This window comes from Berghia stephanieae, chromosome 1 (genome assembly GCF_034508935.2).
Source record: "Berghia stephanieae isolate SIO BIC M18660-M18661 chromosome 1, UCSD_Bste_1.3, whole genome shotgun sequence".
In the NCBI taxonomy this organism is placed as follows: domain Eukaryota; kingdom Metazoa; phylum Mollusca; class Gastropoda; order Nudibranchia; family Aeolidiidae; genus Berghia; species Berghia stephanieae.
This window is the reverse complement of record NC_088360.1, coordinates 91,528,681-91,552,835: the sequence shown is the minus strand read 5'-3', so window position 1 is coordinate 91,552,835 and position 24,155 is coordinate 91,528,681. Positions and strand designations below refer to the sequence as shown.

At 34.0% G+C, this 24,155-nt stretch overlaps 1 protein-coding gene across 2 annotated transcripts in view; it reads right to left on the bottom strand.

The window, feature by feature from the left end:
- Positions 1-827: 827 nt before the first annotated feature.
- LOC144961835 (poly [ADP-ribose] polymerase tankyrase-like) overlaps positions 828-24,155 on the bottom strand; it is a 99,105-nt gene continuing 75,777 nt past the window's right edge. For both annotated transcript variants that reach the window (XM_078894893.1, XM_078894897.1), the window contains exons 43-54: positions 23,863-24,017; positions 22,277-22,382; positions 21,926-22,095; positions 20,829-20,967; positions 19,860-19,981; positions 19,313-19,394; positions 18,097-18,274; positions 15,523-15,630; positions 9,644-9,837; positions 7,956-8,048; positions 2,604-2,733; positions 828-1,223 (exon numbers count right to left, since the gene is read on the bottom strand). In XM_078894893.1, coding sequence (XP_078751019.1) covers positions 1,081-1,223; positions 2,604-2,733; positions 7,956-8,048; positions 9,644-9,837; positions 15,523-15,630; positions 18,097-18,274; positions 19,313-19,394; positions 19,860-19,981; positions 20,829-20,967; positions 21,926-22,095; positions 22,277-22,382; positions 23,863-24,017 — 1,620 coding nt within the window. In that variant the 3' untranslated portion in view covers positions 828-1,080. The remainder of the gene's footprint in view (positions 1,224-2,603; positions 2,734-7,955; positions 8,049-9,643; positions 9,838-15,522; positions 15,631-18,096; positions 18,275-19,312; positions 19,395-19,859; positions 19,982-20,828; positions 20,968-21,925; positions 22,096-22,276; positions 22,383-23,862; positions 24,018-24,155) is intronic.

The following is a 24,155-nucleotide window of genomic DNA, read 5'->3' as shown; positions in this document are numbered from 1 at the left end:
TTTTGAAACAATAACAATACTCAATAAAAAAAAAATTCTTTAATCACTGCAAAAAGGAAAGATCAGGATTATTGTATTGCAGCTAAACAAAGTTACAAAAACAAAATAATAAGATTTCATACTGACATGAACACAATTGGGATAAACTAATCATAATCAGTACACATCAAGGCATGAATGGTTGAATTAGCTTGATTCAGTCTATGTCAAAAGGCTGTGCAATATTGAATTGCGGAGGGGAAAATGTAATATACCTGGTTTTGAATACCAGTACATTTTTTGCTAACATCAGTGAAGATCTTTCCCCAATATAATACAAAGAAATGAAATTAAATTTAAAATATTTTCCATTTCTAAATCAGAGACCCCACCCAAAACACCCTTAGTGAATGTGACAATAATCAATAAGAAATATAAATTAAAGATTTATTTTCCAATGCTGAATTGAGAAATAACTAATGATCCTCAACCCATTGGAAACATGCTAAAAACCTACATAATTTATTTTGTTGCGTCACTGATATATTTTTTGGGAAACACCCCCAGGCAAAATGTCTGGAAAGAAAGATTGTCCTATAAAAATTGGACCTGGACAACTTGCCTTAAAAAAATAAAGAAATAATTATTAGCAACAGCCACATGTGAGAATTTTTTCACCAAGACATCTAATTTCCCCCCAATATTTTTTTGACTAAGTCATTATAGGCAAACACATTTCCCTTTGACTTACAAATACATCAATTATCTCAACAAATCATTGAGGCTATCAGTACAAACAATATTTTGAGCTAAACATGTTAAGTAACATTTTCTCATTTTTTAAATCATTTCTTTTGTGTGTTTTTTTCTTTCTTTCTTTTATTTATTTATTTTTTTTTTTTTGGTTACTTCATTTATCAATATAAATTCAAAATGAACATTAATAACGATCAATGAGACAATATTGAAACAGGAATCTCAAATTTACAGTTTAAAATCAGGAAATGAATTACGTGTATCTCATTTACTCATTCACAATAACAAAGATACAACAGCTGCACCTCAGGGATATAATTGCTGCTTATGTTTATCCATTGAGGATCAATAATCTGATCTTCCATTGAAGAGGACCAAATATCTCAGAGCGATCTGATCAGCATTGTGAATGATGTATTCATTGTGCTTTATTAATGCAGGCGGATGGTAATTCATTTCTTCCATTTGGCCCAAGGACAAAGTTGGTCCTGAAACAGAGTAAGGGTAAAAGAGAATATTAATTCAACAAACTTGAAAAGAGATGACATTTAAATGGGTTAATAATTTAAAAACAATTTACACCAATAAGATGCCTTTTAAAATTATTCTTTTGGAATTTCAACCAACTGTAGAATAGGGGGGGGGGGGGGGGGGGGGATGTGTATGGTTCAAATTTTGTTATCTTTAAATTATCTAGTCACTGTGCTTTAAAAATATGTTTCACAAGTATGACAGATCTTTTTTGGTGTTTAGAAAGTTACATGACGTCAAAGTTGGAACATTGTCTTACATCAATTGGCAAGCAAAACAAAAAAAAATCTAAATTCTTGAAAAATGATTTTGCTCTCACTTTCTTATTTATGTATGAATTTTCAAATATTTATAAATTGGTCTTTTGTGGGGCCTAATGAAAGCAAATATTCAACTGAACAAAATAAAACTATAATTCATAGATATCAAACTCACTATTATTTTCATCATCTAGTCTTTCAAATTATAGAATTAGGAGAGCATTCTTGCATTTCAAAATTAAAATATAAAAAGCGTTTGTTTTGTTTTTGTTTTTAAGGGTTTTACGGCGCTTGCAACACATTAAAGTCATATCAGCGCCAGTAAAAAGGAAGAAAATGGGATAGTAAAAAGTTCTAGAATTACAATAAAGCATCCAAGAAAAGGGAAGACAAAGGGGAATTGGTTCAAATAGGAAACAGACGTAGATTCCAAAAGCACTCCATCAAAGTACTTAGTTTGAGATTACCTAAAAGTCTCATCCAGACACAAGCACAGGTCCCCGCTAAGAGGAACACACTCAAATGTTTTACAAATCATAATATATAATCTAAAGAAGGCATAATACAGTGCATAACAGAGAGATGATTTACAATGAAAAAAATATCATCTCCCAAAACTAACTATACATTCGACTGTTTTCCTCTCAGCCAGGGCATCTGGCCAGGACCAGGACAATACCAAGTAATCTCATTCCAAGACAAAGACAGAAAGCATGTTGGAAAACAGATATAAGGGGATAGACGACACAGTGTGTACCTCCCTGCCCGCTATGGGAGAAATAAAAAGCGTCTGTTAACTCAATTTTCATAGTGTTTGACTAAGGTGAAAAATAATTAGGTTTAAACCCAATAAAGGATAAATAACCCTGCCATAATCCAGAGGATGTAGAGGACACTTGATTACACATTGAAACTTAAGGTTTATAAAGAAGAAATAAAGGGTCTGTTGAAAAAATATAAGAAAATATATATATTTTTTAATGTGTTTTCTTTTTGTTGTTTTTTAAAATGGAAAATATGGAAGTTGGCAGATCTGATTTATTAATATTGTATTAAAAACGAACGAATTATAATTACCATATGGGAATCGCGCATCAAAGTCAGCAATGGGAGCGACCCTTCCAAGAATCTTCAAACTGTTAATGTCAGAGTCTAAATGATCTTCATCACTATGGGATACATCAATCTTGGAATTGCCAAGAGCCACCTGTCAAAAAAAGAAAAAAGTATTGATGAATTCTCCATAAACGTCTCACCTCCTCTCTTATTATGTACAAATAAGGGTTTTGGATGAAAAATAATATATTACAACATAATTTCATAAACAGATCCACTACTACACCACACCACTTATCTCTAAAAACATGCAATCACGTAAAGACACATGGAGCAAATCTCTTGGTAGGTTGAATAATTTGGAGAAAAATACCTGTGTTTTGTTTTTCTTTTAAGGGTTTTACAACACTTCCAACACATTTAGGTTATATCAGCGCAAGTAAAATGGAAGAAAATGGGATAGCATAGCTGCCAATTTTCAAAAATAAAATAAGGAACGCTCATTTGGCCCAGGATGAGGGGACGACGTGTGCATAACTGCCAACTTGGTACATCACTTGAGAGGGCGTTTTGGGGTAAAAATTAGGTGAGTTCAGCTAAAAAGTAGGCGATTGCATATTTGTTTTCTTTCATGCAACATAATGGTCTTTAAGTAGTATACAATAATAGTAGTTATAGTAAAATGCACCTCTAAATATTGGAGAATTCCTACTTCTTTACTTTGACATGATAAACACACCTAAAAATGGAGAATACTTATTTGTCTTGAACCTAAACCGTTACAAAAGCTTGCTTGAAAAAAATAATAATTAAAATCAGATGAAGATGTTTTTTTTTAAAGGGATTAAATTTATATTTCATAAATTAATAAAGGGAAATAATCATTGTCATGTTTAATCTATATAAGCAATTGATTTTCTGATTGAATACCTTCCAATCAAAGATGTGGATTTAATTTTATTTTTAATTAAAATAATATTTGTAACAAATAGTGAAAGTATCAATACTGTCTTAGAATATTAAAAGTATATCGATAATAATAATTCATTAGGCTCACATGCCTTGTTTACCACAAATTAGTCAAAAATGACAAAATACAGATTTTGAACTAAAAATAGGACTTACGGACTCAGGAAGTCAAGAAGTCAAATACGGAACAAATCCGTTTTTAACGGAACGGTTGGCATCTATGGGATAGTAAAGAGTTCTAGAATTACAATTAAAGAACCCAAGCGAAAGTAAGACAAAGGGGAACTAGGAACAAATAGGGATCATATGTAGATTCCAAGAGCATACCACCAATGTACTTAGTTTTGTTGGGAATGAAAGTTATTGTATTCAAGTATCGTAACTTGTATCGTCCATCTGATGTAGTATTGTTCACAACTAGCGTCTGTTCTTGTAACTACCTTGTTGAGAGTCATTCTGTATCCAACCGTCATCCTGTACACATGTGTCTTATGTTATGTTGTTTAATAAATGTTCTTTACTGTAACAATTAATGATCTAAGAACACAACAAAATGGCGACGAGGATTTCTGTACAAATTGTGGACTAATAGATTAATAATTATTCATAATTGTGTGGAAATGAACATTTCATATTAAAGTGTTTGCAGTTACTACTATTTGGCACCGTAATATACAAAAACAGTGACTATTGCGCTATCTGAGATCTTATCGCTTCGTGTGAGTTCGTTCTCCATCTGTGAAACGAAGATTTATGAAGTATGGCCTTGCTTGGAGCCTTGCTTGGACGTATCGAGGAATTCCATTTGACTGGTGACTTAGAATCTTACTGTGAAAGACTGGAACAGTATTTCCTGGCCAATGATGTTTCATCGGAAACAAAGAAGACAGCTGTTTTTCTTAGTGTTGTTGGATCTAACACATACGACCTTTTGATAAGCATTCTTTCACCGGATAAACCAGCAAAAAACTCGTATGATCAACTAAAAATGACGTTATTAAATCATCTCCGTCCAAAACCTCTCGTAATTTATTAAAGATTTAAATTTTACATCGGAAAACAAGGTCAACATGAATCGATTGCTGATTACATTGCATCACTTCGACGTCTTGCTCAGCACTGTGATTTCAAACAGTACCTGGAGGATACCTTACGGGATCAATTTGTCTGCGCGCTGAGAAGTGTAAGAATTCAACAAAAGCTCCGACAGATTGAGGATTTAACACTGAGATGGGCAATTAAAATTGCTCAAACAATGGAAAGTGCAGAACTCAACGCTTTTCAGTTGCCTGAGCAAAATAATGCCTTTCATTGTTCGCTGGAAGTAAATGGTACCCCCGTGAAAATGGAAATTGAGACAGGATCAAGTGTTACAATAATTCCCTTCTCTGTGTTTAAACTTAAGTTTCAGGAAGTCAAATAACAACCCTGTTCGGAAACGTTGAAAACATTTAATGGAACAACTATTCTCCTCAAAGGAGAAGTTATTGTAAATGTAAAGGTTCCTTCCACCGGCGAAACAGAAAAACTTCCACTCATTGTCGCAAATGTACCGCATGAACATGTCATTCTAGGAAGAGATTGGATTTCTAAACTAAATATTCAGATTTCTAATATTTTTCATGTTCATAACTCATTGGACAACATATTAGAAAAACACAAACAACTTTTTACAACTGAGTTGGGAGAACTGAAAGGGGCGAAGGTAAAAATTACTACGAAAGAAATAGCGGAAGCAACCCGAAAGGACTCGATATTGTCGAAAGTTCTGCATTTCACACTGGATGGTTGGCCTAACAAAATCAATGATGAAAGATTGAAACCTTTCTTTCAACGAAAAGAAGAAATAACCTTGGATTTCAATGTTTTACAGTGGGGACTGAGAGTTATAATTCCAGAGAAATTCAGAAAATGGATACTGATGGAATTACATGAGGGTCACCATGGAATAGTCAAATCAAAAGCATTGGCTAGAAGTTACATCTACTGGCCAAATATTGTTAAAGACATTGAGGGAATGGTTCAAAACTGCAAAAGTTGCTCTATGGTGAAAAATATTCCACCGAAAGTACCTGTCTTAACATGGACATTCCCTTCAAAACCATGGGAAAGACTTCATCTGGATTTTGCAGAATTTGAAGTGATAATTCTCTATTGGATATAGCAGAAAATTCGAAAACGGATTACCTATCTGACACGGATAACCAAGTGGATTTATCAGCACCTATTGTTAATTCACCTCAACAGAACTGAAATGAGCGTCTACAAATACCAGCTGATACAGCAGAGTGACACTACCTTAGAAACAGACGACCAGTTAGAAGATTTATTCTTTTTTTTGTTTGTTTGTTGCTTTAGGTCTCTTCCAACACAATTGAGGTTATATGAGAGACTGCTGAAACAAAAAAACAAGCAATCTAACAAAAATAGTACAAATGTAAATCAAAATCATAACCTAAAGATATCATAAGCTAAATTATAAATAACCAAGAACAAACAGGCAGAAGATTTACAGAAAAAAAAATATCCCGTCAAAAATACAATCACAAACCAAAGAAGCAGGATAGGCTAGTAAAGAGAAGAAGAAACGACATCACTATCGGATCGTTTTTTTTTGTTTGTTGCTTTAGGTCTCTTCCAACACAATTGAGGTTATATGAGAGACCGCTGAAACAAAAAAACAAGCAATCTAACAAAAATAGTACAAATGTAAATCAAAATCATAACCTAAAGATATCATAAGCTAAATTATAAATAACCAAGAACAAACAGGCAGAAGATTTACAGAAAAAAAAAAAATATCCCCTGTCAAAAATACAATCACAAACCAAAGAAGCAGGATAGGCTAGTAAAGAGAAGAAGAAACGACATCACTATCGGATCGTACACCCGTGCGAACATCATAGGTATATGATTCAAGGGTGATGCTCCCATCCAACCACCCGCACTATCGGATCGTACACCCATGCGAACATCATAGGTATATGATTCAAGGGTGATGCTCCCATCCAACCACCCGCAAGATTAATTCTTTAATTATATAATGTACGTCATATCAATGTTAAATATACGAATGACAGTTTGAGTGAATGTTTTCTGAATTAAAGAATTTTATATTTTAAGAGAAATCAATTAAATGATTTTTTTAAAATTAGAAGGGGAGGAATATTGTGAATGAAAGTTATTGTATCGTAACTTGTATCGTCCATCTGATGTAGTATCGTTCACAACTAGCGTCTCTTGTAACTACCTTGTTGAGAGTCATTCTGTATCCAACCGTCGACCTGTACACATGTATCTTATGTTATGTTGTTTGGGGAATTATTTTTGCCTGACAGAAGAACCAACTGGGTTAAGATGCACACCACCCTCATTCCAACAAAGACTCAATTTCTATCTTAACATTTAATAGCCGTATAATAATCGTATGTAACACTATAATGGTCGGGGCTATCAATGAATTTATCCTAGGTTATAACAATTACAATTACAAAATAGGCTTGGGTCAATCCATTACAATTAGTTTTGACAGTTCAGTCAAGCAGAGAACAGTCTGGATAAACATGTTAATTACCCATGCAAGATATGGCCAAATTTATTGTTAACACTGAGATATATGTCTGTGAACCAAACTTTGTTTCAAACTGTCTCTATTGTAAGATAGTTTTACAAAGATGTGTTGTTTTCTTAAGTACTGGGAGAACATTTTTTAGCAAAAATACGCAAAGAAGCAGTTAATAGAGGGATGTTTTAAATACCATTCCGGGGTGACTAAGACCAGCCCCCAAATTATTAAACAAATATGGTAAAAATGTACACCATTTGATAGATTTCACCCTTTCCCACACTTTAGAAAAAGAAAGTCAGACAGGTTATTTCAATGTCAAGATATATCATATAAAGGTGTTAAAAAAAAGAATAGATCACCTTTTTTTTTCTTAAATAAAAGAAAATAATAATAATAAAATTCCCTTTATTCATCCCATAGGACAACTTTGTCTCTAGGGTCTCTTCCAAGGGAAGACTGAAATAACCCAGGCGTCAGCCGCAGTGCAGAACCGCAAAATGAGCTTGGGCGAGGTGACTTGTTCCAAGGCCACAAAGCGCAGCGGCATCTGATCGAATTCGGTACCTTTCAGGTACAAAGCAATGACCGTACAGCTGAGCTACGCTGTCCCCAGTGTGGGGAAGGGTGAAATCTATCAAATGATGTACATTTTACCATATTTGTTTAATAATTTTCAATTTGAGGGCACGTTTGGGGGCTGGTCTTTGTCACCTCATTCCAAGCTAGTAAAAATTCTGTTAAATGAATATTAGGGGTTAATCCACAAAATGGGCTTATTACAAGGTGGGTTACTAGGCAGAGACCGCTATATTACGAAATGGGTAAAAGTACCATACCTCGCAAAGAAGCATGATCTTGCAACCTGACTTGGGATTATGGTTATGACAATAGTGCATACTCTTCATGAAGGTATCTGCAAAGTAGATGCCCTGCAAAAAGAAAACAAAGCAAAACATTTGAGAAACCCAGATATTCATGAAAAATCTTTTTCAACAACTGTTTAAAAAGCATGCCATAAGCCTCGCTTATCATAAATTTTTGGCTGCATGAAAATATAGTCTATACGAAGACTAATATAAGTTATTCATTGAAACAGCAACAAAAATGAGTGCAATGAAGATTTTGTGTTGACATTTTGTTTTTTAATTTTTAAGAATTTTGCAATGCCTTTGACTTTTTCATCTCCTTTCAGCATCTATAAATGGAATATAATAGAATAATGAAATCTAGTTATCAAGCACCTAGTTTTTAAAAAGTAAAATAAAGAGAATGAGCTCAAAAGAGATCAGAAATAGATCCGATCCAAGAACAATGTGTCCTTGTAACAAGTCTGAAAGCACTTAGTCCCAAAGCATTAATGGATCCCCTAAGGGAAATTACACCCACACTATTAATATCTTAAAATAAGATTTTGTTCTCAGTACAAAAGAAGTAGACCTGTAAATGAGCTCTATAAAAATTGACTAAAACTCTTCGTAATTCGTTGTAGCAGAAAAATCCAAAGAATCGAAATGAAAGGTAAACAGCAAGCTCGCTTGAGCAAAACAACGACAGAAAACTAATTTGCGCAGGAATTAATTAGGCTACTTACTATTGTTCCTTATAATTAGGTACCCAATCAGTGAAGAGACTAGAAACAGTCAACCAGTTTGTTTACAATGTGAGGCAATCGAGATGTACTGTAGCAATCCCTAACTTTCGATTTAAAGGTGTCTACATAACGCACTTCTGGCTTTCACGTTTTAATTTTTTTCATACTTTTACTTCCCACCAGATAAATGTGGTCAATATTGGCTTAGACGAAACAATGAAATTTATCGCTCAGTGGCTCAGTTAAAATTGGTTACCATTGGGATCACAACAGGTTTGGAAAGTGAAAAAAATCATTTCATGAAGGCTGTGTGAAAATAGACTGGGATGTGTTCAGACACGGCAATTCTAAAAAGTATCGCTTAGCCTTGGCAATATATCTATCGTTAAAATAAACGGCCCATGAGCTATGCGTAGGGCAGTGGAACATTCCTAAATACTTTACGGTCATTCAACTACGATTCATGAATTCTTTCTTTCTTTCTTTCTTTCCTTTTTTTAAATATTTGAATTTAACGAATTGACTGATTTTTCAGTTAATTGACTGAGAATTTACAGGTCTAAAGATGGCACTGGAACAGTTTTAGCAGACTTGCCACTTCACCCTTAGAGTGGCTACTTTTATTTTATTTTTATTTTTTGGCGAAATGTGATCCTCGCCAAAAAAAAAAAGTAACCACTCTAAGGATTTTATTAATACAAATCATTAATAGATGATTAACCGGAGAGGCAAGAGATGGAGGAATAGATATCACCTCACATAACAGCACCCCACACCTGACTATTTCCCTAACAGAAAGATCTCCAGTCATATAATCCAAGGGGACTAGATTGATGGGTCAGAAGACACTCTTCTGACCCTTCAATCTTGTCCCCTACCAACTTCCAACAGACACAGAAACTGTTTACAAAGTATTGACAATTTCAAACTAACCTCTCCAAAGAGATGACCACTCCAAGGTACTTCTGGTGGGGCTACCAACAAACCACGAGATAAGATGGAGATGAAATTAGACATACTGCTGCCATGCCAAAGGAGTTTATGGTTGGGGAGGTTTGTTTTGGCCAGACGCTCGTTTTCTCCTTCCCTGGAAATCTTGAAGATGCGGTTGACGTTTGCATTTGACACTATGAAAAAAAAATAGAAAAAGAAAGAAATGGGTCAACTTCATGATTAGCCCTGTATGTCTTATTTTGTTCACTTTGTTTTTGTCTTTTCCAAATTATGTCAGCCTATTATTTATTTTGGTACACTTACAGTGGACGTGGTGGGGGTGGGGTGGGGAGAGAGAGAGGAGTTATAATTGAACCCATTGCTTGACAGAACGACTGATTCTGGCCGCTGATCTTCAAACCTGATCATGGCAGAACGCCCGATTGCGACCTATATCTAGTGCTTTGTTTTGAAGCTCTTTTTTGATCAGGAAAATATTTTACTATATTAAAAATGCGAATTTCTGAAAGTACAAGAAGAATGAAAGTGAAAGTAACTCTTTACCGGTTCCGATATTGACAATTATTAGCGAGGTTATTATTTATTTATTTTTCAACCTGGTAAAAAAGAAAAACGAAGTGAAAAACAAACAAAAATGGCATTTGATTTCCTAAATTCTTTGATTCTTGAGACCATGTCAGACAATGATGACAATGTTGGTCGTGATTCTGGTAATGAATCGGACATTGAAATTAATTTTGAAATGGAAGAGACATTGTTGATGAAAATAGTGATCCAGAACCAACCCCAGAGTGGTCAGACATCCTAAACAATGTCAAACTAGAGGATTTTTCCTTTATTTTTATTTTATCATGTAAAATGGCCAAACATATATGTTTCTTGGTATCAAAATGTAGATAAATTGTTCCTCTATCTAACACAATTCAAATTATGAAAAAATCCCACTAATAGTATAGAGATGGCACAATGATTTTTTTTTTTTGTTACAGTCCACTCCGGATAATCGCAACTCAGTTAATCGCAACATTTCCCAAGAAACGGAATTAATTCTATATAAAAGTCACTGGTTAATTGCAACAAACCGGCTAATCGCAACAAATTTTTGACCTCAAAAGGAGGCAAATTCAACGAATCAATCAAACAAAATCTCATGATTAGATTTCATCATGGGTGAAATCATGACACGTTGAAGAATCAAGAGTGGGCGGGGTTTAATGCTACAGTAGTGTGTCACCACTATTAGGTACAAAAGGGGGCAGGGCTTTGCAGTTCGGGTTTGTGCGGTCATCTGAGATATGAGGTAAGTGGGCTGGGCATGGTTTAGACAACAGGTAGGCGATGACAGTTGTGAGGAGAGACTGAGCGATGATATCCTTTGTTTTGTGATTGACAACTGTGCATTGTGATCAATGGGTTTGGTGAGAGCTTATTGACTCTTATCACAGCTAATCTCTTGGACTCTTACAAATGTTGAGAACAAAAATTGAAAGTGAATCCAATCTTAAGATGTCGGCTTTTGCTTGTCAAAATATATACAGGGCTGTCATATAATTTTTTATTCCAATCAAATTGTTCAGTCTGTGGTGGACTCAAACAATGTTTACAACAACTCGTTTGAGTTGATCATATTTGTGTAAAATGTTCAGGGTGTCCAGCAGATTATCAGACTTAAAAATCCTACCTCCCCCAAAAAAATCCTACCAAGCAATTTAAAAGCAGGGGTGAGAATGACTGGTCACAAAAAAGGAGGAAATTTTTCATCGTGAAGATCATGACCCATCCATGCGACCATAACCTATAAATTTGAATTTCACTCAAATTTACTGAGATGCGATCCAAAATTTGTCTTGCATCAATTTCTGACACGAGTTGGTAGAAAAGTTGAAAGTGTAATTTAAACATTTGGTGGTTGTAGTAGGGATAATGATGTGATGGTTGTAGTAGTAGTGGTGATAGGGATGATGTGGTAGTAGTGATTGTAGTAGCTGTGGTAGGAATGATGATGTGGTGGTTGTTGTAGTAGTAGTGGTGGTAGGGATGATGATGTGGTGGTGGTTGTAGTAGTGGTAATAGGGTTTATGATGTGGTGGTGGTGGTGGTAGGGATGATGTGGTGTTATTTGTAGTAGTAGTGGTGCTAGTGATGATGGTGTGGCGGTGGTTGTAGTAGGAGTGGTGGTAGGGATGATGTGGTAGTGGGGGTAGGGATGATGATGTGGTGGTGATTGTAGTAGTAGTGTGGTCTTAGAGATGATGATGTGATGGTGGTTGTAGTAGTAGTGGTGGTAGGGATGATGCTGTGGTGGTGGTTGTAGTAGGGTTGATGATGTGGTGGTGGTTGTAGTAGTGGTGGTCTTAGAGATTATTGTGTGGTGGTGGTTGTAGTAGTTGTGGTAGGAATGATGATGTGGTGGTATTTGTAGTAGTAGTGGTGGTAGGGATGATGTGGTGTTATTTGTAGTAATAGTGGTGGTGGTAGGGATGATGATGTGTTGGTGGTGGTTGTAATAGTAGTGGTGGTAGAGATGTTGATGTAGTGGTTTTGGTGAGTGTTTTTTATTCAGTGATGATAATAGCAATTTGTCAAAAAGGAGGAAAATGTCTCCGTCTACAGATCAAACACAAGCAAAGTGTAAAAATAACAGGAACATAGTTTTGTATTAGTATTATTTAATATATTACTATAAGTAGTATAAATCCATTCTTATTATTAGACATAAATTTACTTTTTGTAAACATTTAATGAATTGTCCTTTCCACATGTTAAAGGCCTACAATGTTATTCAAAAAGAGAGAAAGGCAGAAAGTGTGTTTTGTTTGATTTTTACTTCATAAAGCAGGCTACAATATCTTTGTTACGAAACATAGTGGTTATTCAGCTTAAATACAACCAATAATCTCTCAATTAAAGCCAAGCCCAAAGGTAAAAAGAAGAGAGAGTAAATTAAGCCAATCACCATTGCTTTATTTAATATATAATATTATTATCTCTGTATAACCAAGATTATAAAGAGAGAGAGAGAGAGAGAGAGAGAGAGAGAGAGAGAGAGAGAGAGAGAGATAGAGAGAGATAGAGATAGAGATAGAGATAGAGAAGAGAGAGAGAGAGAGAGAGAGAGAGAGAGAGAGAGAGAGAAGAGAGAGAGAGAGGAGAGAGAGGGGTATTAAAAAGGCAATAGGCACCTACAACGGAGAAAAAAATCCAGACCCATGTGTCCCTCCCTTCCCCTTCAACCATCAACCAGCTAATCAAAGAACACCACTGGTCGTCTGTATCAATTGTGACATCTGGTGCCATTCTGTCTGGCCCGACGTCATAAAAACGGGACCGTCACCAGATTTCAAGAGACTGAGCACAGGTGTCAAAATATGACATAAGACATAATGGTGATTTTGTGGTTTTGAGGAAAATGCTTGACACGGCAAAAAATCCGACCTCGGGTGCAATTATCCGACTTTTTCCTACCAATCCAACCTTAAGGTAAAAAATCCGACTTTATCCGACTTATCCGACCTCGCTGGACACCCTGAATGTTGCAATAGTGGACAGGACTTCGGTTAATTGCAACTTTGGTTAATCGCAACACTTTCACTGATCCTACGGTGTTGCGATTATCCGGAGTGGACTGTACTTGTAAATTTTCCGCCACAGTTATCTCCCTGTACTTGGTTCTTGGGATTAAACTTAATGAGATTGGTTTGTCAAGCAATGGGTTAATAAGCTATAATTTAACCTATATATTTTGGCAGAAATGAATTACTAATACAGCAATAGAGTATAAAACAAAGTACAATCATGCTAAGTAAACATTATTGTTAGTTCTGTTTTAAAAACTGAAACAATACAGTCTCAGAAGAAAAAAACAAAAGCCTATAAAGTCGTCTAATCCTTTCACTGTGAGACTGAATTTCTTTTTACTTAAATTCTTCCATTATTTTACCTAGTTATAAATTCAGACCTGTTTTAAAAAATATACCATTAACTGTAATAAGGCTCAGGATTCGGTGAAGCCTCAATCACACCACTGTTATAGTTCTCCTGGTGGAAATTGTAATCCTTGGTCAAACCTTGGTAAACCTTGGTCAAAGAGACCTGTCGCTCTCACATCAATTGTCATAAAATATTTTGAAAAACTTATTTTGTTACGAATTAATAACCACGTTAGACCTCTTTTGGACCCCTATCAATTTGCCTACCAAAGTAAACGCAGTGTAGAAGATGCCATCCTAGTTTTTACAAATAATATCTACAAACATTTAGACACGCCTAAAAGCTACTGCAGAATTCTTTTTGTTGATTTTTTATCCGCATTTAATACAATTCAGACCCACCTCCTTGCTCATAAACTTTCTACTTTTAAAATTAATCCTTATATCATCTCCTGGATGCTAGACTTCCTTACAAATAGAACAAAATATATACAAGTAAAAGGAAATGTCTCCAATAAAATTACTATAAATACTGCTGTGTAATCTATCCCATGCTCTTTATACTTTATACAAACGACTGTAATAGCGCAGATTTAAACATATCCCTTTTAAAATTTGCTGACGATACAACTCTACAAGGACTAATTACTAATAATAACTAAATAAATTATAAGAAAGAAAGAAAGAAATTTGTTTCCTGGTGCGACAATAACCACCTTGAATTGAGTGTTAGTAAGACCAAAGAATTAATTATAGACTTTAGAAAAGATAAGAATACAAAAGACCATATTACTATTAAAAATGAAAAAGTAGAGCAGGTAGTAGAGTACAAATATCTAGGAGTCACCATGGACAACAAATTACGGTGGGACGTACATTCCAGTTATATCAATAGTAAAATTAATCAAAGAATGTACTTTTTACGGAAATTGTCCCAACTTAACATTGACAAAACACTTTGTACGCTATTTTATAGATCTGTAATAGAAAGTGTTTTGGTTTTTTGTATTACTGCCTGGGGGGGAAATTGTCTTAGCTCACCAAAAGCTAACTTTGACAGGATTATCAAAAGAGCTAATAAATTTACTACAGGATCCATGTCTTTTAATGATTTATATTCAGAATACTGCTTAAGAAAAATTAGTAATATTTTAGATAATCCAACTCACCCTTTAAATCTTCGGATCACTAAGTCGAACAGAAGTGACCGATTGTTGTCTATACGAACAAAAAGTGAAAGACACCTCCGATCCTTTTTACCTTACAGTTGCAGAATTTTTAATAAGGAAAATAATTTATAAATTTTGGTCTACGTCTGTTTTAACTTTGAAAACCTTTTCTTTAAAATTACTCCATACCCACAATTTTTAAACATCAATTTATAAAATCGCTTACGACAACTTTTCTATTGACCTTTTTATTCTACATTACGTGCCATGTAATTTATACTATGTAATTTTTCTCAGTCAATTTACAATAGTATTATACTGTAACTACTAATTCTTAGCTTTTTACTGATCTTTTTTTCTTATATGTTAACATCAATATACCTTTTCTAGATATTTATATCTTTAAACATTTATAATCTGTATGTCTCTTAATTTACACTATGTAATTATTCTTACAGCCTACAATATTATTACACTATATATACCTATTACCAAATTTTACTTTACCACATTATATTTACGTATATTATGTTTATGTATGTATCATTGTCGGCATTTTATACGTCTGTACAAAAATTTCCTTTTGGATGAATAAAGTACATTATTATTATTATCATTATTATTAAAACAAAACTCCAGAATAGTTCAGCTCATACATTTTTTAGAATTGAAAAGTTCCATTTATAACATATCTTTATTGCAACAAATCATGAAAAAAAAATAATAGTGATGGAGAACATGCTATAGATCACTTTTTTACCTGATGCATGGATATTGGTGAGGATCAATTGTGTCTCTGGGTCTGTTTCTGGTAACGGTTGTAAGCTACAACCCAAGCAACTATAGATATAATCCACATGATTCACCTCTGAATATAAAATGTTATAAAATAGAGAGAAAAATGAGAAGAAATCCATCATAATTGAACAGAAATAAATTAAAGATTTTAAAAAAAGAAAGAAAAAAAGAAGTCAACTTATAAACTGCAATATCCACTAAATGTGCTCTAAGCACATAATAAGTGGCCCCAAGACAACAGCAACATTTGACATGTAAGACAAGGCATGATGCCTGTTTGGTGCCTGTACAATTTATTTTTTCAACATAGACACTGTTATTACTGACCAAGTACTCATTTCTTAACTAACTACTGCAAGAAAATGTGAGTAAAGGGCTTTTAACAAGACTCAACTTTGCGCCATCCACCAGGACGTATGGCCGTGTTATTCTAGACCGCAAAGCCACAATGTTACATATAATGAGATACCAATAAAAAATGAAGTTAAAATTCACATAAAATAGCGTACTTATGAGTTACCAAGATAAATCAATGGTTTTTTATGTGGCAAACTTACCCCAGGCTTGGAAGAAAAAAAATTTTAAAAAACAAAAAACGATGAGAACTAATGAAGTTTGCTTCAGATTTCAATTTTTTTATGTATGTGCAACTATTTGGTCTTGTGGTATGACACTCGCTTTCGGATTGACAGGTCCATGGTTTGAGCCCCACTTTGAGCGGTGCATCGTTGAGTCCTTGGAAAAGGCTCTTTACCCACATTCTTTAACCACACTCAGGTGTAAAATGAGTACTGGCCCTTAAAAGCGTTGTCACTGTAAAAAAAAAAGGTACTATTGTCTAATAGGCATCATGTCTTGTCCTAAATGTTTAATGTTGCTATTGGCCAGGGACCCCTTGTAAAGTGGTTTGTGCACGTTAAGTGGATATTGTGCTATATAAATGCTCTCGGTTTTTAAGGGGTGGTTTGGGTCTGATTATCAAGAAAATTCTTTAAAAAATTGATTTTGAGATTTCGGTGGAAAACGACATTTTATAATCTTAGACATAATATTGTTGAAGTGCAATTTCTCATAATATACTACAAAGGCACCAAAAACAAGGTCGAAAAGTGTATAAGCAGTAAGAAAATTGAGTAAAATGGAAAGCTTTTTTGCTATTTTCTCAATATGTCGTTTTTCTAGGGGATATTGTGTCAAATATTTCTCAGAATCAATTCCATGAAATTGTCTGAAAATTTCCAGCTATCACAGAAATAATGTATTATGTCACCATTGAGAAATCTTTTTGATAAGGTATGTGTATTTTGACTTATAATCTAAATTATAAATTTTTTTACATCAATTTTGTCCCCAAAAAATTTGATTCCAACTTTGTAATGTTCTAATACAAATCCCATGAGCTAAAACTGTAAAATCTCTCTATGGTGACACAAAAATGCTAAAATTTTGATAAGCGGGAAGAATATGGAGGTTATTCCTTCATTAGTTTTTGCGATTCCTAAATTTGTTTTTGTGGAAAATTTGCCAGAAGATTGTTATACTATTTGATACCAGACCCCAGAATCAGGATGCAAAACATGCATCAATGCATTTTTTTCACAAAAAAATGTGTTTTTTTTTTTTTTTTGGGGGGGGGGGGGGGGTTTAATCCTATAATGTCGATACAGAATGACCAATGTAGGTAATTTAAATATTTTTTTAAAAGGTCCAAACCATCCCTTAATAAAAAACAACAAATGATATATTCAAGTCTTAAAAATGTTCTGTCTTGAAAAGGTGAAACAGTGCCAGACAAAGTAGTAGAAAAAAGAAAACTACAAGAAAAACTATCCAAAACAATCAGCCTGTGTCGACTGGGGATGAAACCTCAAACCTGATAACAGGTCAGACTTGTTACCATTACGCCACAGAGGTTACCCAATAGTTAGGACGAACTAATGCTTATATTCTTCAAAAGGGTGCATGTTTTCGCTATGAACCAGCATCATAATAAACATTGAACAGGAGTGGACAAACACAAAAACATTAGAGTGGCTCCATTTTTATTTTGATGGTATCAAAGTATTAAGGAGAAGACACTGGTGTAAAAATCTGAAAAAGGTGTGAATGAAACATTGCCAGATAAAGCAGAAAGAAAAATACAAGAAAAAATCAGTCTGCCTCGACTAGGGATCAATCCTCAGACCTACTCTAATAGTTTCATCTTAATCGATGAGAAGTCTTATTTAACAATCGACAGGGTTTCAATTTTTTTTTTTTTTTTTTCATTTCAATAAAAAAATAGAATTCACAACAAGGTTAAAATATATGGAATGCTTGAAATATTGAAACAACACAAAAAAGTTTAAGTATTGATGCTCTATAAACAATTTCTATTAAACCTTAACATCATAGAAAATGCAAAAACAAATTCTTACAGATTGGTTGGTTGTTTCAGAAAGTCATGAACTTCTGAATCACTGTTTGGAGACCTTAATGATAAGATCATTTTTTAAAGTCATTAATGTCAGTCAATGTCAAACTTTGATCAACTTACCCTGCTTTCTTAGATTTGCACCAAGTAGGATAGTATTTGCAATTTGCAAATCTAGAAGTTCATTCAGTAATCTGGTTTGATTTCGCAAGGTCTTTTTGTCATAAATGGGCCGGATACTCTCATTTTCAAACCCAGAAATGGGAACCAAGTGATAGAATTCATTTGTTAATTTGGTGAGCTTAAAAATAGAAAACAAAGATAAATGATTAATAATAAATTGAGTACCTTCACTTTTAGATCATTTCAGACCAGTAAAAAGTAAGATGATAGAATAAAAAAGATTTAGATCTAGCTATTAAGCAGCAAAGAAAAACTTAAGGGGACTTATTCAACAGAGATGAGGTAGATCCAAGAGCGATATATCTTTATAGCAAGTCTGAAAGCACTTTAAAAGTCCCACAGTAACTGCTGTAGGATCTCCACAAAAGGGGATACACTCAAATGGGCTACCCCTATAGTAAAATAATCTATTATAGAAAAAAAGATTTACAAGGAACAACAATTTCATCTCTCCAAAAAAATAATTCATCTGGCTGTTTCCCTCTGATAAAGTTGAAAGACTCCACAAGTGCAGAGGGGAGGGGGGAAGGTCTATGTAATTAGGAGTTTAAAAATAAAGATCTGATGGAAATCAACTTTGATAATTGAAACGGGGTCTCAATAATTATAAAGATGAAAAAAAAAATTATGCCGTTGTACAAAGGAGCCAAATGATGTCCTGTCTTCATAACGGTGCAATAAGCTTTTTGTGTAATCTGTCAGAGAAACTAAGTGTGGTCTAGGAACCATATCAAATAAACTAGATAAACTCAACTGAGAAAAATCCAGAGAAATTTAAGGTACATGACCATAGCTATTCCCTGAATTGCATCATTTCCACTCTCATGCAAAATTTAGGCATAGTAATACTTGCGATGAGAAGAACAACGTGTAAATTCACCACACCCAATAACATATTGTCATTACAAAGTCCATGAATGAAACATCAAAATCTATCCAAAATCATGAAAGGATGCAGCCGAACTCACAAATACAGAACCACCTCCACTTCTTATTCCCATCAGTGGCTCGACTCTCGTCCTGCAGTTGTATCTGCTGAGACCTTGGCGAATTTCACAAAATACATCAAATAGTCATCCTTAACAGCTTCTGTCCATGATTTTAAAGAAAGTTAATCTTACAAATATATAATCAATAGCTTAGAAATCGAAATTACCTCTTCACAACAACTTTGATATTCAGCTTCTGTCTCTTTAGTCCAATTGTTCTTGAACTTTCCTGCTTTATCAATCATCTCACTGCAACAAAGAAATATTGAAACTTAAATGTTACAAAATATTTTAGCATAAGGAAATATCAAAGACATAAAATATAGGAGTATGAATGTTCTATTTATTAACATTTTTTTAAAATGAGTCATAATGCAACAAAATATTTATATACATGGAATTTTTGAAAACCGATACACAGATTTCCCTGATTTTTTTTTCTTCCTTACTTTTTTTTTTTAGACAATAAATCTTTATTTATTTCCATTCTTCTCTTTTGTTTTTATTTTTATGTTAAAGTGGGGGGGGGGGGGGGGGGGGTGTGTGGAATTAAATACCTCCACAAATATGGGAAATGCATGGGTGAGTTGGAGGGAGGAGTAAAATATTCTACTTTATCACTTGAAACAAAGGACTGGGTCCTAGTTACCTAAAAATATCACAGTCGTCAATATTTTTTTTTGAATTACAATTTTAAATATTACAAAGAATTACCTTATATCTGTCAAAATTTTTCGTGCTTCCAAAAGGACTTCTCTTTTAATTCGACCAAAGGGCATCACATCTATGTCAAGGCCAAAGCTTTCCACAGATGCATCAAACATACTAACACTACTCTGAAGGGTGGGGTAAAAATTGATAATAATGATTCAATATCTCCACACACAAAAATATTGGGGAATAAAGAAGTAGTATTTCAAAATGGTCTGGTTATAAATAAATTAATTAAATAGATAGGCTGATGGGTGGATGGATGGATGGATGGATGGATGGAAGGATGGATGAATAGACTGATTTATAGATAGATATACATTTGTTTTTTAAAGGTTTTATGTGGGTCGTGTGAGCACCAGTAAAAAGGAAGAAAATGGGATAGTCAAAAATTTTTAGAATTACAATTAAAGTACTCAAGAAAAAGTAAGACAAGGGAAATTGATTCAAATAGAGAACATGTAGATTCCAAGAGCACACCATCAATGTACTTTGTTTGAGATCACCTGAAAGTCTCACGACATCAGCACAGGATCCCACTAACAGAAATACACTCAAAATTTACAAGATATTACCAAAACAAAAACAAAATAACTATCAATACATAACAGAGAGATGATTCACAAAGAAAAAATATTACCCTCCAAAACTAACACTATACATTTGACTGTTTACCTCTCAGCCAAGGACTCTGGCAAAAACCAGGACAAAGCCAAGTAATCCCATTCCTAGACAAAGACAGAAAGCAACGCAGACACTAAATATAAGGAGTTGAAAGACACAGCAAGTGGCCTCCTGTTCACTGTGGAAAGTCAAAAGATCCCAACCAGGATAGATATGGATGGATGGATGGATGGATATAGATAGATAGTAAGCTGCACAAAAAGATATAAATGATCCAAACAAAAGAAACCAGAAAAAATGTTAAGTGTAAAGTTGAAAGAAGAAATAAATTTTTTAAATGAAACCAACCATTTCATTCACGACATCATATATGGATTCTGGTAGGGTTGTTGCAGGGGAAGATTCAAAATTGAAATTGATGGGCTTTGTTTTGGGTCGCTTTTCTGTAACATTCATAAGACGATACTTCTTTGGACGGTTCAAAAACCTAAGGAAAGAGAAAAAAATGTTTGTGTGTATTAATATAACTAAATCGAAACTGGTTCGTTCGTCTGTTTGTTTGCCCCAGTCAAACGAAAATAATGGAATAGTTTTTAAAATATCATACATTTAAAATAAAATTTACATCAGTATTTAACACTATACAACCACACCTACGCATTGAAAAGCTGTCTCATCTAAAATTCGGGCTACTTGAATATCAGTGTCTCTTTATTGAAATTTTTATTTTTTCTTCTAGTTAATGCTTTGTGATATAGTTGCAAATATTTCTTAGATTTTTATTATGCACCATAACATATCTGTACAAAGAATTTCTGAAAGGATGAAAATAAAGTATTATCATGATTATTATTAAAAGCACACGAGAAAAAGTTGGACAAAGGGCACTGGTAAAATAGAGAACAGATGTAGATTCCACAAGAGAACCATTAGTGTATTTAGTTTGAGATCACCTAAAAGCCTCATCAAGACACAAGCACAGAAGTTGATTATAATGAGAAAATTCATCTAATATTCCTAAACAATAAAATAGGAATGACACTACCGTTTTGCTTGCTTATAAATAATTCAATTTTTTAAAAATCAAAAACATTGAAGAAACCTGTCATAATATCAAAGCAATATTTTTGTTTTGATCTCATTTATAGGAGTTTAGCTTGAAACACTTTACTTTATGGTTCTGTAAGAGTCCAAGATAAAGAAAATGATAGGAGAAGTAGAAAATCTATGGTTTAAAAATACCCCGTTAACTAATGGAACACACTTCATCATGATAATTATTACATGAAAAAGAAATCAATTATAATGCTGGGATAAAGATATGTTTTTATAAATATTTTAATATGGTTTATTCCATTATTCATAGACCTTCAGTTTGTCTAAACTTGAGTGGAATTCAAAAATAAAAGTATTTACAAAACTGATATAAATTGTGTGATGCTTACGGTGTTTTTTGGTTCCAGTCATTGCCTGTTTTTGATTTGTACACTTTACAAAACTCTTTGGATGCTTCCTGTATTGTCTGGAAAGGAGTATGCTGGTACTGACCCCTGTCTCCTATATGGCCCCAACGGGTAAATAAAACAAACAGGTTCTTGGCCTTGTGCTTGATTATCTATTATAAAGAATAATAACTATGAGAATAATCAGACATATGCGACTGATTTTTAAAGTTTGAATGTTACTAAAACAACTCATATTATAATAACAAATAAAGCTGTTTCACATGTTTGGAAATATACTGATTCTCGCTACTTTTTTGTCAAAAGAAGGCTGAAAAAGAAATCATTAATTACCTGTATTTTGTAAAAGTTGAATTTGCCATAACTGCCCGCAGACACATCCACCTTAGAGAGTATTACATGATAAGGAATGTCGGTTGTCTCATTGACTGCTACTTCCCTGGAAAAGAAAATAAGAGTACCTCTTTTAAACAGGTACAATTTCATGACCATTTTTTAAAGGATCTTCAGCTAGAAGTTTTACCAATATGAGTATTAAATAACTTTTATTGTCTTTGTTTTGTTTTTTGCTTTTGCACCACAGGTATGATTGACTTGAGAAAAGTCCTCCCGCTAGGATTATTTAGAAATAAGGGAAATAAGAAAGAATAGACCAAAGCTAAGACAGTGAAGTCATGTCAAAGATTTTTTTTCCACAAGAAAAGAAACCCAAAAATATATTTTCTTTGAATAAAAATTCTATGTTCCAGTTTATCACATTTTAGTTTTCTTTGTTTTTAGGACTTTTACTGAGCTAGCAACAACTTAAAGGTCATTTAATATAACATAAATATAAAAATTTGTATAGCACATTTTCAGTTTCATTTCCCCAGTAGGCCATAAGGAACCAAATTTCCATATCATACAGTACAATTTGCTTTTTAGACATATTGCAATATCGTGTATATACCTATAGCCAGGTACTAATCCACATAAATGAGTACAGATTTATGTGGCACTGATTATTCCGATATTTATATATAATTGTGGAACCTAAGGCCTCACAAAAACGAAAGTCTTGATTCATACCACAGCAAACAATAACGTCGTGTAATTAGAATCTATTGGCCAGAGACAATGACAAATACTGATCTCTATGAAAGAGCCAGGTTCCAACGCCTGAGTACAATAATAAAAGAACAGCGATTGAGGCTATTTGGTCACATCTAACATCGAACCAGGATCTCTCTACATATCAGAAATTAATCCCTGAAGAAATAAGAAATATTGCAATGCCCTCCGTACTAAAGTCACAACAAGATCTTGACAGCCTCAAAACTCTGGCCTAGGACCAATGGAAACAATTAACAACATGGATGGAGAGAGCAACTATACTCATGACTATGGCTGAATCACACAATTCTCAGCAAGTGTCATACGGACTGCGAGGCTTACTACGACTACTACTAATCCACGTCTGATTCAATTGGGATTTTATGTTTTAAGTGCCTGAGTAAAAGACCGAGGCTAGTGTTGCAATTATTACAGCCCAGCTGAGCCTTCCCTTCTTTTTTTTTTGTTAACTCAATACGGTCAATTCACAGTTAATTTTTCTTTAATGTGTCTGTAACAAATAAGTCACCCTTTTGACTCAATTTTCTAAGCGTACAAGGCACTTAATTGAGATAATAGTATTACAAGGGGAAGAAAATATTATTCCATCATTTTCCTTCCAAACTTTTACTAATAAACTGTTAAAATTGTCATAAATGCCAAATTCAGGCAAAATTGCCAACCACCATGCTATTTAGGGAATAAACAGCAAGAGTGCATGAAGGAAATGGAACATGTACAAATTATACACTAAATGAGATGTCAGAGACATTAAGAGAAACAAGAAGAAGAAGAGGTAAATCAAATTTCATCAAATTATGACCCACCCGGATGATTTAATCTCACAATGGTCATCAACTTTCACAAACTCTTTATCCATTGGATTGACAATCTCCTTTTCCAGCATAGCCTTGGAATCAGCATGGTAGTCAGGCTGGACTTTGTTAACCATGAGCTCTTGAACCTCAAAGGCAGAGGGATTCTAGAATAAAAGAGACAAGATTTTTTAAAATATGCAAACCTGTGATCTAACGGACCGCCACCTTCAAGCCATCCACATTCAACTCTGATTAGAAACAGATTAGCATGGTATAGATCCTTCAATAGCCTTAATAAAGAC